We start from the raw sequence: 13,980 nt of genomic DNA, 5'->3' as shown, positions 1-13,980 counted from the left end.
CAGGTAATGAAAGCAGGTTATTGAGCCATGGCTCAGCTGCTGTAATGACAGAAGGGAGACCTGATGAGAAGTGTTTACGTTTAAACATGGGGGGGGGTGTCTTTGTTTTTCATTATACTCTCAATCATGTTTGATAGAGGGTGAAGAAGCTGAAACAATTAGTTGATGGATTGATTAGATCCACAGAAAATTTATTATTATTTAAAAACTATTTTCATAAACGATTCAGGTATTTTTCAGTTTTCAGTTTTGTCAGTTCAGTTCAATTCACTGCCTTTAATATATATGTGTGTGTGTGATTGTGTGTGTGTGTCTATATACAGATAATTAAAATAAGATAGAAATATCTAACTGTAAATATCTTTTGGGGTTTGGACTGTTGATTGTACAAAAGAATAACAACATCAACCTGGGTTTCAGGAAATTGCAATGGGTGCATCATTCATTTTCTGACGTTTTATAGACCAAACGATTAATCAATTAATGAAGAAAATAACAGTCAGATTAATTGATAATGATAATAATCATCAGCCTATTGCATGATGATAAGTGTAATAAATAACAACAAGCTTTATATAGCAATAGCGATGGATGGATGGACCTTTACTTTGCATTTCCCAGAATTCAGTAGCTACTTAAGAAGCTTCATGTCAGGTGATTTATTTAAACTGACTTTATTGTTTACTGTTCTGGCTCATTATCCTGTGAAACTACAAATCTTAGTCAAACAGATAATTTATATTAACTACATATTATTTTCATTATTGATGAATCTATTTATTGAGTGTTCCAGTTAATTTATTAATTGAATTGTTTAGTCTTTAAAATGTCAGAAAATAGTGAAAAGGGCCCGACACAATTCCCCCAAGCCCAAAATGATTTCTTCAGGTTGCTTGTTGTGTCTGAAATACAGTAAAAAAAAATGTTCAGAGAAAAACAGCAAGTCCTTACATTTGAGAAGATTCAATCAGTAAAAGGTTTTACTGATCATCAAAATTGTGGTTGATTAATTCTCTGTAGATGTTCCCCTCTCTTCTATATTGTATGGCGATATTGCTGAATGCAGAGCTGCATTTTTGCTCATCTTGTCTGTCACTCAGTCATCCTTTGTTGCTCTGTTTCTCTCATTTAATATGCCTCTCACACGTCCACACACACACAGACACACACACACACACAGACACACACACACAGCAAACTATGTTTCTTTGGGGTGTCTAACCTTGACACTTGTAACTGTCAGCCAGGCTCTGACAGATTGTTTTTTTTTTAATTCTATCTCTGCCTCTTCTTTTACATTTTAATTCTGTTTCTGCTTGTGTTTCCCGCTGCAGATCCTCCATCAACCGAAGGTCTCCTGTATCTCTTCCAGGACGTGTCGCACTGATTGTGTTTAACATGCACAATCCCAAGAGTGTGTAGTGTCAAGGGGAGTGTTTTGTGTGAGTGTGTGAGAGGATACTTTAATCGCAGAGATGGGCTCGGTGGGAGCGGAGCGCCGCAGGCCCACTCCGGCCCAGACGCCCGAGGAGAGAGACATTTGGAGGGATGGAGGAAGAGCTGGATGGAGGGATGCAGGGAGGGAGGGCTGGAGAGAGGGAAGAGAGAGCGGCGTGGTGCAGAGCTACAGCTTCGACTCCTACCAGCTGGAGGAGGAGGAAATCGGTAAAGATGCCCCGGAGCGAGGAGTGCTGGCTCTGTCCGAGCCCGGTGAGGGAGTTTCTATTCTGACTATCTGTGTGTGTTTTTTATATACAGACAGAAAAGGAACAGAGAAAGAAGGAAGGACAGAGATAGATGCATCGACAACAGCAATTCATCAAAGTGAAAAAAGACCGCAGAAATATCCTTCTTCTACTCCAGAGCAACAGGAAAAACAAAGTGTGTTTTAGATACATTGAAAATAGTCAAGGCCAAGGGTTATTTCACTGGTTTAATTGTAAATTTAGAATTTAATTTGGTCATTATTTTGACAGCTCTGCCTCACAGTATGCTTAGAGGTGCACCACCTGCACAACATTTTTACATTACATCCAATATGTAAACAGAATATCATGAGCATATGTGCAGTAATATAATCCATATTTACATCCAGTAAGTCCTGGGAATTATGGTGAAATAGTGGTGTCAAATTCCACATTACTAGCATCTTCTTTGTACATACTTGCCTTGTTAAATATATGTAACACCCTTTTTGGAAGGTGTTATATATATTCAATGTATATACGTAATATATACGTGATATACGTATATTTTAAAGAAAGCCCTGCATAGCATGTTTGTAGAGTTACGTTTTTCCTGAGAAACAAGAAAGGAAGAGAGGAAGAAAGGGAAGAGATAGATTTATCAGTGAGCAGGGGAATATAAAGATTATTTACACTGGAGCTGTATTTTTATCGTAACAATCTTATCCAGTCTTGTTTGATTTGTATTATTATATACTTTATATTATTTTATTATAGATGTCAACTAAAGCTAGAATTAAGAATATTTATTTGCAAAGAAATTTGTAGGCTATATACAGTATATACTTTGTTATAGGACAACTGACTGCACAGCTGGATTCATGAAAAAGAGACAGCAAATGCTAGCTTGCCCAATGAGTCAGAAGAATAAGATAACGTCAAAGCTAGTGATAGCATTAGCATGCAAAGCTAAATAGCTTGCTAGCTTCACCTTTCCAAATCGATGTGTTCTCCCAAATGTTGTGTTGTGAAGGGATAGACGGCTAATGAACATACAGCGCGATACATAAACAACATTATGTGTTGAAAAGGAGACAAAACATCTTGTAGTTGATTGCACATCTCCTACACGTTCTTAAATGTCAGTCAACTGCTAACATAAACGTTTTTTTCCTCAGATAAAAAAAATGGAACTTTATGCTCAATAGCTGCAGCACCATCATAGTTTATATTTACATACACAGTAACAAAGTTGAATTAAAATTTCAGTTCCTCTTTAAAAACATTCCTGAAAAATGAAAAACTGCACCAAGGACAAGTCAACACATTGGCATATGGTAAAATAAGTCAGGCTGAACTCTGTGAAAGACATTTTGCAGTGTGTGTACATGTGTTTGCAGATGGTGGTGGAGGCTGAGAGAGTAAAAACAGTGAGACAGAAAAAGAAAAAGGCAAGAAGCGTATATAAAACAACAGGAGACAGGCCTGTTAACAGAAAATTGCTGTGTTGCCTGGTTACTCAGGTTGTACAAAGGGTATGTTAATCAGATCACAAGTGAACAAGGATGCACAGCGAGGGCCCTAGATTGACAGAAACCTCTCTCTTCCTCCTGTCTCTTCATCCTTTGCTTCTGTCTCTCTTTTGTCCTGCAGTTGTCAGTCTCCATATCTCAGTCTACAACCAACAAAAAAGAAGTAGTATCTCCTCAGAGACAGTCTGCCTTTTCCCTTAAAGAAAAATAGTCAGAGATGTGGAAAGGCAGATTCAACGACTGAATTAATCCTAGACTGTCATTACAGTCCTGCACCTACACTACAATCTGTGGTCTACTAAGGGACTGTGTACAAATTAGTAGGGAGTGTGTCTGAAAAGTGGGAGGGTGGTGTCATTTTTATTTTGGCTAAAGGTAGATTTTTTTTTTTTTTTTGTTTGACATGTTGTGTGGAGGGTTCAAAGAAAACCCTGGAGAGGATCTTGCTTGTTCACCACCCAAATACTTTTCATACGGTCACTAAACATTAATGTCATAAAGGGAACATCCACCATAAAACACCTCCATATTGTCAGTTTCTGCAGTCACATAGTGTGGGTGGTGCTGCAGTGTCTTCTTCTGTCACGCTGTGGAAGTTCACTGATCATGCTAACCACACAGGTTGTTTTATTCAGAGCAAATCTGCTGCTTTGAGCCTGAACTGCTTCACTTCCTGTGTGTCAAGAGTTGTTTTGTTTTAGCCCAGAAACCACAAACTGTATGTTGTGTATGCATTGCCATCGCATTTATGGTTATAATAATAAGAATGTATTTAATGTGTAATTTATTTTATTTATTTATTTATTTGACATTGCACAACAAATATGTTACACAAGACAGAGATAGCTTTAAGCTAATTTTCATCTGTAGTCCCTGGGCAGAGGCAAAATGAGGTTTATACAGTGGACAAAGAGCATTCTTACTAGTAATAAAATAAAAAATTAAATATAATAAAATAAATTTTAAAAATAACACCAACAGAAGAATCACCTCAACAAACATAAAAGTACAATATTTACAATAAATTTCTATTCCAAATTTTTTTTCTCCTTTTTAATTACTGAAGAGCTAAGTACAGGTCATCTCCCACCAGCAGATGAACTGGAAAATATTGCAATAGTCTCAGTTACCATAATGCTAAACTACATAAAGCATTAGCAACTGAAATAAATAGTCTCAAATTCATGGTTTACTTTTAGTTTGCTGTTAAATATAATGCTCAAAAATCACTTGGAGCTGTTAATGGTGGCTCACAGGATTAGGAAAGGATTATGAACAGTTACATAAAGAACCTGCACATCACACTTTAACCATGAAACGGAATCAGCTGCAGAACAGTCCAGTTTTCAGCTGAAACTACTTGGGCAGCTAGTCCATAATCAGCAGTTCCTCTGATCGATATTCCACCAACACTGCAGGAACAAGGTCCTCTGCTGTATTAGCTGCTCCATCAGTGGGGCAGTTGCTACTGCTGCCGCTGCAGCTTGTTTTGTCATGATTAGCTGTAATGAAGATCAAGTGCTTTGGACCTAATTCTGATGTCTTGAAGTAATTTCTATCCCCACTGTTTGTGAGTTACTTGTTGAATTCTCTAACCCTTGACTCTCTCCTTCCCGCTCAGACTTTGAGGAGCCGATCCCTGATGACCGTTACCATGGCATCTACTTTGCTATGCTATTGGCTGGAGTGGGTTTCCTGCTTCCCTACAACAGCTTCATCACTGACGTGGACTACCTGCACCACAAGTTTGAAGGTATAAACCCATGCACGTGCTTACAGGACTGCACCATACAGAGAATGCATGAATCTTATAGACACGCTATGCACACCTGGAGAGAATACATTCAAATCCAACTCCCAGGAGTCATGGCGCTCTTGTGTTGCAGGGACGTCCATAGTGTTTGACATGAGTCTGACCTACATCCTGGTGGCTCTGTTGGCCGTCATCCTCAACAACGTGCTGGTGGAGAGACTCAGCATGCACACCAGGATCACTGTGGGTAAGTCAGATGGGAATCCGCTCACAGACAGAGCTCTAATTGAGAAACATTTCTCATTATGGGAACTTCTGCTGTTACTCATTTATTACTGTAATGACTCTCTGGGAACCTCAAGGCTTTTCAGAACAGAATACGCAGAGCGAAAATGGAAAGACAGAATAAAGAGAAAGTTCTCCTCTGGTTTTTTATTCATAAAATGTTTCATACAAACTTTGCCAAATACATTGAATTCACAAGGGGCTGTCTTTCAAGAGTGCATTTTTTATCTGTTTTTCTTTTACCTTTTTAAAAATCTTGCATCATCTTCAGTTTTGTTTTCAGCTTTCAGAGCATAAACTCACTGTGCTATTTAAGATACAAGTGTGTACATTCACACAGATTTTGCATCAGGTTTGTTAAAGACGAAGCCTGATACTGGAGAGATTTAAATGTGGCCCAAAATTATTCATTAAAAAAAAGTTTTTTGATGCTACTGCATGTCTTTGCGGTGTAAAATAAGAGGCTGTGATACTGGAGACTAACATAAAGAATATTAAAGCTGTTCAGTGTACCCAATATAAAAAAATATCTTTGAGTAAAAATGAAGAAATGTTCTTTAAAAATGTATGTCCCTAGGAGACGTGTGATATCGCAACATGTAAGAGCGAGGTTTCACCATCATACCCTCTGCAGCTTATAATAGCTCCTCTTGCATCCTTAAGGAAACGTCTTTGAAGTGTGTTGTCTGCTCGAGAGCTTGTCTCAAGAGTTAATAAACTCAGGGATAGACTTCAGACGAAAGTAATATTGCTTTCACGTCAGCCCTGTCAAATATGTGTTCAGTCATGCAATCACAACGTGACCTGGTTCAGTGGCGTAACCTCACTGTTCGTCCGTCTGTCTCTTTCTCTGCAGGTTACATCTTAGCTCTCGGGCCACTGATCTTTGTCAGCGTGTTTGATGTGTGGCTGGCAAAGTTTACCACCAGGCAGGCTTACATCGTCAACCTTGTGTCAGTGGGAGTGGTGGCCTTTGGATGTACAGGTACTACTAATAATAATACTTCTATACGTCTGTCTGTGTTTTTTTGTATGAAAATGCTCTAAAAACACATTGTATTCTACCTGCTCAGCACCAAACAGCTAACAGACACAGTTTGCAACTAGCTGGTGAACATAGTGGAGCCTTTAGCAGCTAAAGGGCCAGATATTTTTCTCAGCAATTGGTTGAGACCAATAACAGAACTAAAACAGAGTGATTATTGGAGTAACATTCATCAGCTGGCCAGAAACACGACTCCAGATGAAAGCTGATGTGTTTGCTAACACGTTTGCTAACACAGTATAATAATGCAGTATGCCGATATTGTGTTTACAGCTTGCAGCCCTTAACTGGATAAAAAAATTATTATTGCAAAATGGTGCTGCTCCATTAAACTCTGCTCTTACAACTTCAACCCACTTCCCACTGTACAAACCTATATATTTCGAAGCATTCTGAAAACAGTCAAAAATCACAAGCTTTCAGAAAGGTCATAATTACTGTGGGTCTGTTAGACTTCAGAGAATAAGAATGCACTGCATTTTAAAATTGTTGATGATTTTCTGTCCACCTCCTGTATACACACATACGGAGTGTAATGCAAAATTTCAGAGCTCATGGTGCTCTAACTAATTATAGTATCTGTCAGAGTTATGAAATGAACAAGCTACAGAGTCCTCCGCTGCTGTTGATGACTTGCAGATACTGAGGCAGTTTCCTTGTTGTTACTATGAGTGTGAACACAGAGCCTTTCTGCCAGCAGTAGCAACAGTTTGATTAGCGGAGGTCCAGAGGTCAGAGCGGCTTCTCTCGAGTGGCGTGTGGAGGTCCAGAAAGCTGTGTGTCTAAATAAATTGTGTTGTTACAGTGTTGACTGATGTGCACTGATAACCGCTCCCTCATCCCTCCTCAGTGCAGCAGTCCAGTTTCTATGGTTACATGGGGATGCTGCCCAAGAGGTACACGCAGGGGGTGATGACAGGGGAGAGTAAGTAAGCTCAAACAGACTATCAATTGCACACACACATCCCTACTCTCATTCTCATCTCCTCCACCCTCTCTTTCTCTGTCTTCTTCTCCTCTATTCTCAACCATTTCTTAACTCGTCCCTCTCCTGCTCTCCTGGTACTTTCCCTCTCAGGTACAGCAGGAGTGATCATCTCCCTGTCTCGCATCTTCACCAAGCTGCTGATCTCAGACGAGAGGAGGAACACGCTTATCTTCTTCCTCGTCTCCATCAGCATGGAAATGCTCTGCTTCCTGCTTCACCTGCTGGTCCGCCGCTCCCGATACGTCCGCTACTACACCAACCACGCCCAGGGCAAAGGCCCGGGCAAAGGACATGACCCGCGTGACAGCGGGACGGGATACCGGGTTCACCATGATGTCACCTCAGAGGAAGTAAGATTTGTAAGTTTGTGGACAGTTTCTTGACTATATGTGAGTGAATATATGGAATGTTTATTTTTAGCCATTCTAGTAGCGTGGCTCTGTGGATGCCAACGTTGGTCCGTCAGTCAGTCGGTTGATTCACTATTTCACTCCAGACAAAAACTATTGGATGGATTGCCATGAAATTTACTACATACATTCAGGCCCTGTTTAGCATGAACTGTAATAACTTTAGTGATCCTTTAACTTTTAATCTCGCACCATCATCAGGTCAAAATGTTAATTTGTCCAGTACTTTGGTTTATGACCAAATACCTGCAAAACTAATGACTCCCATCAGCCTCAGCTTTCTCTGTGTTTAGTTAGCACATGTTAGCACGCTAACACACCTAATTAATGTTGATGTTATACTAAGCACTACTGTGCCTACGTACAGCCTGAAAGAGCTGCAAGCATGATGATAGTTTTACTATATAGTAAAGTATATTTAAGTTCTAATTGTGAAATTTACGCTCTGTATAGTGCCTTCAACATATCCACAATGAAATGAAAAAAATGCATCCCTGACACATACCATACCTTCTGCTAACAATCCCACAAAGCAACGCATGATGACTAACTGACCTTTACATGGGGAGAAGTGAACAAGGGCTTTGGTATGCAGCTAGTGTCTGCTTGTCATCTATCCATCCATTATATACAGTATACCGGCTCATCCTTTAAAGGGTTGCAGTGTTTATATTTTAGACATTTTACTTCAATTGTGATTTAGCAGGATTTTTCAAGTTAGATTGAGACTTAGACTCTTTGACTCCATGTGGAGTGGCAGCAGACTTTCTCATTAAAATTTCTTGTGCTTGTGTCATTCCTTCATAAATGTTGCAACAACAAACTGTTTGTGAACCCGGACGGGGAGGAAATGTCAGGCCTCAAACTGTGGTGTCATGCAACTCCATTTCCTTGTTGGTTTATGTGCCGTTTCAGTGCGGGTGTGCCCACAGCGATTGAGGGCTGTGTGTGTTTTCAAATGCAGAATCATTTATTTAAGCTGCGGACTGCTTTTTGGCTACCACTCAGAAAGAGAAAGATTGAGAGAGACAAAGAGAAAGGGATTTTGGGAGGGGTTATTAGGGTTGAGGTATGCAGGGAGTGGTGTGGGTGATGTAGGAAAAAAAGATGGAGACAGATGGGAGTTTTTGAAAGAAAGGGAGAGGTTGAGAGAAAATGTAAGGAAAAAATTTGGGAGAAAACTGTTGAGGCAAATAGGCTAGATGGAGAAGGGGGTAGAGCGAGGGATCATCATAAAAATGAAAAACACAACTGAAGCAGAGCTTTGTAGCCTAAAGACGTGAAGCTAAAATTCCTCATCACACCGTGTGTGCGTGTTCAGAGCCTTCAAAGGAAGACACATCACCTCAGGCTGTCATCTTTTCATGTATGTGTGTGTGTTTGTACGCAATTACACACAGTGTTTGAGGGATGTCCCCCCTGTATTTTACAGTCAAGGGTGTGTGTGTCTGGAGGCTGATTCAGGCAGCTCTTTGTTCTGTTTACCAGGGGAAACCAAGGCAGTGCTCTATATTATGAGATAATCAAGAAGAGTAGTGCCTTCTGGCCTGCAAGTCCCTCTAATCAACTAATGGATTATTGTGTGTGTGTGTGTGCGTGCGTGCGTGCGTGCGTGCGTGTGTGTGTGTGTGTGTGTGTGTGTGTGTGTGCGCACGTGTGTGTGTCTATTGCTTGTGCACACCTGTGTGCCTGTGTGATATGCATATGAAAGTGTGTGTTTGGAAAGTACAACTAGAATGATGTCCCTATATGTTTGTATAAAGATAAAATGTGTGTGTGTGTGTGTGTGTGTGTGTGTGTGTGTTTGGCTTATTTGCAGTCCAGTGTGTACTCTCTGTAACATCATTACGTCAACCTGCAGCCACTTACAGCCATCCTCTATAATAGCCACTGCCATAAAGAGCTGATGTCATGCAGTCAGGAAGCCATTACTAATTTTTTTAAAAACCCTGAAAAGATCAAACCACCCCAAGAGAATATGTTCATTTACTGTGTGATGGCTACCTCTAGTGTTTTCTTAATGAACTGTTAATGTGCTTCAAAAAGCCTTGACACTGTTTTCTGGAAATGAGAAACAGAATGACGATTCCCCGCTTGATTCGGTCATTTGAAATCAAAGGGTTGATGTAATGTTGATGACTGGCCTTTTTCGGTCTGCCATCTGTCTGTTTTATTAAAAAGTCGCTCTGCGTGTCTCTCTTCAGGGAAATAGTGGAACAGGACCGTCTACTACAGAGGAAGGCATTGAGGACATTGTCGGCGGGATGTACGTGCGATTTGACGCCCCTACAGCCAAGATAAGGAAGAGCTGGCCCGGTGTCCGCGGTACTCTCTGTTTTAATCCCGTGCACTCACTGCTCAATTACCCTCTGACTCTAACAGATGGATTTGAAATTTAAATGCATTCCCCGGTGATTATTGGGAAGAGGAGGGTGTTCTTACTGAATTAACATGAGAGCATTAGGTTTTTAAACATCGCCTGTGTGTGTGTGTGTGTGTGTGTGTGTGTGTGTGTGTGTGTGTGTGTGCCTTCTCTAACCAGACATGATCTTGCATCGTTACGTGGTGTCCCGTGTGATCTGGGCCTACATGCTGTCTATAGCGGTGACCTACAGCATCACTCTGTGTCTGTTCCCCGGCCTGGAGTCAGAGATACGAAACCCAACCTTGGGGGAATGGCTCCCCATCCTCATCATGGCCACCTTCAACATGTCTGACTTTGTTGGCAAGGTGAGGTCACATGTTTTTTAAAACTGTAAAGGAGACTAAGAGATGTGGAGATGCTAGAAAAGATAATATAAATACAGTATCTCACAAAAGTGAGTACATCCCTCACATTTTTGTAAATATTTGATTCTTTTCTGTCTTTTCATGTGTCAACACTGAAGAAATGACACTTTGCTACAATGTAAAGTAGTGAGTGTACAGCTTGTACGCATAACAGTGTAAATTTGCTGTCCCCTCAAAATAACACATCACACAGCCATTTATGTCAAAATCGCTGGCAACAAAAGTGAGAACACCCCTAAGTGAAGAAGCGTCCCCACCTCTTCTGCTTATAAAGCTTAAATGCTGTGAGTGCAATGTAATGACTGAATACTACTCAGATTTACAGTTTTGATTGGATTAACTAGATTTTGGTGGTTCGACAGTAAAAGGACACGGATTAGGGATCATTTTAGTGAATAACTCAAATTGAAATTGTAAATGTGAGGTGGACATGCCCCCCATCCATGCCCAGAGGAAATTATGCCCTTGCCCTCAAATATAAATACATTTTGATTAACTGGGATATCGTATCATAATTTTAACATTAACCTTGACTTTTGCATTCTGCCAAAATGTATCTGGTTCTTTGTAATCCCAGAAAATACTGGAATGACCCCCTTTCATTTCACAATCCCTGAGATTACAGGATTTAATTGTACATCAGGCTTCTTGGTGCTAAGGAAGCAGGAACAAGACAAAGTCACACTCTAACACTGGAGCTGACCTTGGAGTGAAATTGTTAGATGAGCGGCTCCATTTATTAAACCTGTGAGTAAGGATGGAAAAAAAGTCTGGTTTATTTTTGGATAATTGTACTTAGCTCAAAGGCTTTATCTGAACATTCAGAAATTAAACCTTATCTGGTGTGCTTAAGACATCATTTTGACTTTAAAGGGAAAAAAGTTGGCTCTGATTGTTGCTTTGACTTTGTCCTTGTAGCATTTTGTTGAAATTGGGGGGGAAAAGAGAAGGAGGTGGATGAGAAATTAACTGGAAAATGGGAAAGGAAAATTAGAGGTGTTAAAGCATATAAGTAAAAGAGTGATGACAAGAAAGAGCAGAAATCTCTTTTTTGGATATTTTGATATACAGTCTATGATTTTGATTTATTGTTTAGTTCTCTGACAAGTGCCAGAAGCAGCAAGTAGACGAGGGACAGGGTCAAATGTTCAGAAAAGCGCATTTCCTTTTAAATTTTAATACTTTTCATAAGATTCATAAAATAAATAATAACAAAGAGAAGAGATTTTTACCCCCAGCATCACTGTAATACCACCCCTCTTTCCTCAGATCCTGGCAGCGCTGCCGTACGACTGGTCTGGAGGCCGCCTGCTCTTCTTCTCCTGCCTGAGGGTGGTTTTCATTCCTCTGTTCGTCATGTGTGTGTACCCTGCGAATGCACCCACCCTGTCCCACCCTGCCTGGCCCTGTCTCTTCTCCCTCCTCATGGGAGTCACCAATGGCTACTTCGGTTCTGTGCCGATGATCCAGGCTGCTGGCAAAGTGCCGCCCGAACAGAGGGAGCTGGCAGGTAAGAGTTATTCAACTGCTGTTTGAATACATCATTTTGAGCTACTTTTTCTAATGTTTCACATACAAACACTTATACATTGCTCTAACAAATCATCAAGAGATCAATTCGTCATTAGTTGCAATCCTATTAATTTTTAATTACTTTTTTCATTTGACATGCCTCCTACCCCTGCTGGTGCTGACATGCTAGAGATTCAGTGCACAGAAGAAATAACAGGTCATGTGATAAAAGTGTGGTTTTAAGTAATGTTTCACCACACAATGTGTGTATTAATGGAGAGAAAACAATACAAACAACCAGCACCTGGTAATCCCACAACGTATAATTTTTACACACAGTTTTTGTCAAACAAGATATAGTTAGTGAGCTATAGAGGTGCTGGTAGGTAGATTGTTATCTTTGGACAGAGCCAGGCTAGCCCCCATGTTTCATATGCTAAGCTAACTTACTGCTGGCTGTAACGTCATATTTACCATAAAGAAATGAGAGGAGCATTGTCTCTCTGAACTAACTCTCAGCAAGAAAGCAAATTAGCATATTTCCCTAACTGTCAAACAGAATTAAAATGAACAGCAACCCAGGATCACAAGATCATTTAGGTTTAAAGGTTTTACTACTGAAACAGACTGCAAAACATACATACAACAGACGGTACAGACATTCATTCCTATTAGAGATCTTGTGTTTATCGCTAATTAGCAAACATGAGCATGCTAACACGCTGGACTAAGATGGTGAACATCGTAAACATTATACAACATACAAACATCTGCACGTTAGCATAGTCACTGTAAGCATACTGACATTAGCATGTAGCTAAAAGGCACTCACAAAGCTGCTAACGTGGCTGTTACTGTCTTACATGCTACTCGTAGTCCCAGAGGTATCTCTTGTTCAAAAATACTACTCACTCTGGATAAGCTAGTTCTCTATTCCACACTCAGTCCAGACCCATTCTCTGCTGTCTCTGTGTTTCTCCAGGGAACACCATGACAGTCTCCTATATGACGGGCCTGATGGTGGGCTCCGCTGTGGCGTACGCAGCTTACAGCTTCACCGTTCCTGAATCAGGAACACGCATCTCCACACTCAACTTACACCCACCTGCAAACGCTACCGGGTATTGAATGTCCACACACCTGAATAAAACACACACACACACCAATGTAAACACACATACATGTACACACACCTGAAGCCATTTACACACATGAGGCCAGGAGAAGCAGCTCAGACTGATGGACTCGAGTCCTGCACCAGGGGACGAGAAGAACTCTTTAAAGTTTATAATCGGACAGATTAATTCTTGCTTCGATTTGGCTCGTTGGATAAATAAAGTGGAATAAGAGACAGAAAGTGGGATTGAGGCCCCATCCACACTACTCCGTTTTTATTTAAAAACTAAGTTTTAAAATGAAAACGATCTCTGTCCACACCAGTGTTTTAGCTGTGTATCAGAGTTGATCTCCGTCTATATTAACAGCTGAAAACACACATCTAGTGGCCGTTCACTCACACTGGGTGTGCACGTGACGGTGTAAACATGAAGCAGATAGCAGATGGTCTACTCCGTAGTTACAGAAGATTTGGCAAAAGAATAAAGAAATACAGACGAAGAACCACACCAGATAATTCTTATACATGGACCAACAACGAGCTGGATCTGTTACTGAATGTAACACGGGAGTTAAAAGCAACTGTGGCGGCGGAAAACAGACTGGAAGTCGTTGCAAAGTAAATACGGTGAAATGCAGAGTACAAGTGTAGGCTATTCATAGTTTTCAGTCACGTGACATGCGTGGTGACCTGGAGGGCAAAACAACTGACTTACATAGCGGCTCACACCGCGACTACCCCCTACAGACGCCGCAAAAGCAGTAAAATTTTATTTGGATCACCTTTCAACTTAAAAAAAAGAAAGATATGAACACAAACTGTAAGTGTTGGGCATATCCAATCCATGTAACGTTACAGCATCC

At 40.6% G+C, this 13,980-nt stretch overlaps 1 protein-coding gene across 1 annotated transcript in view; it reads left to right on the top strand.

Moving 5' to 3' along the window:
* The window catches only part of slc29a4a (solute carrier family 29 member 4a), a 15,065-nt gene extending 1,308 nt beyond the window's left edge, over positions 1-13,757 (top strand). Inside the window, exons 2-12 of the mRNA XM_046040124.1 lie at positions 1,335-1,530; positions 1,609-1,710; positions 4,839-4,970; positions 5,104-5,217; positions 6,112-6,240; positions 7,151-7,225; positions 7,379-7,638; positions 9,903-10,023; positions 10,241-10,428; positions 11,758-11,998; positions 12,983-13,757. Of these exons, the coding sequence (XP_045896080.1) occupies positions 1,476-1,530; positions 1,609-1,710; positions 4,839-4,970; positions 5,104-5,217; positions 6,112-6,240; positions 7,151-7,225; positions 7,379-7,638; positions 9,903-10,023; positions 10,241-10,428; positions 11,758-11,998; positions 12,983-13,128 (1,563 nt within the window). The 5' untranslated portion in view covers positions 1,335-1,475 and the 3' untranslated portion in view covers positions 13,129-13,757. The remainder of the gene's footprint in view (positions 1-1,334; positions 1,531-1,608; positions 1,711-4,838; positions 4,971-5,103; positions 5,218-6,111; positions 6,241-7,150; positions 7,226-7,378; positions 7,639-9,902; positions 10,024-10,240; positions 10,429-11,757; positions 11,999-12,982) is intronic.
* Positions 13,758-13,980: the final 223 nt, after the last annotated feature.

The sequence above is a fragment of the Micropterus dolomieu genome, linkage group LG02, assembly GCF_021292245.1.
Source record: "Micropterus dolomieu isolate WLL.071019.BEF.003 ecotype Adirondacks linkage group LG02, ASM2129224v1, whole genome shotgun sequence".
Classification (NCBI taxonomy): Eukaryota; Metazoa; Chordata; class Actinopteri; order Centrarchiformes; family Centrarchidae; genus Micropterus; species Micropterus dolomieu.
This window is presented reverse-complemented; position numbering and strand designations above follow the sequence as displayed.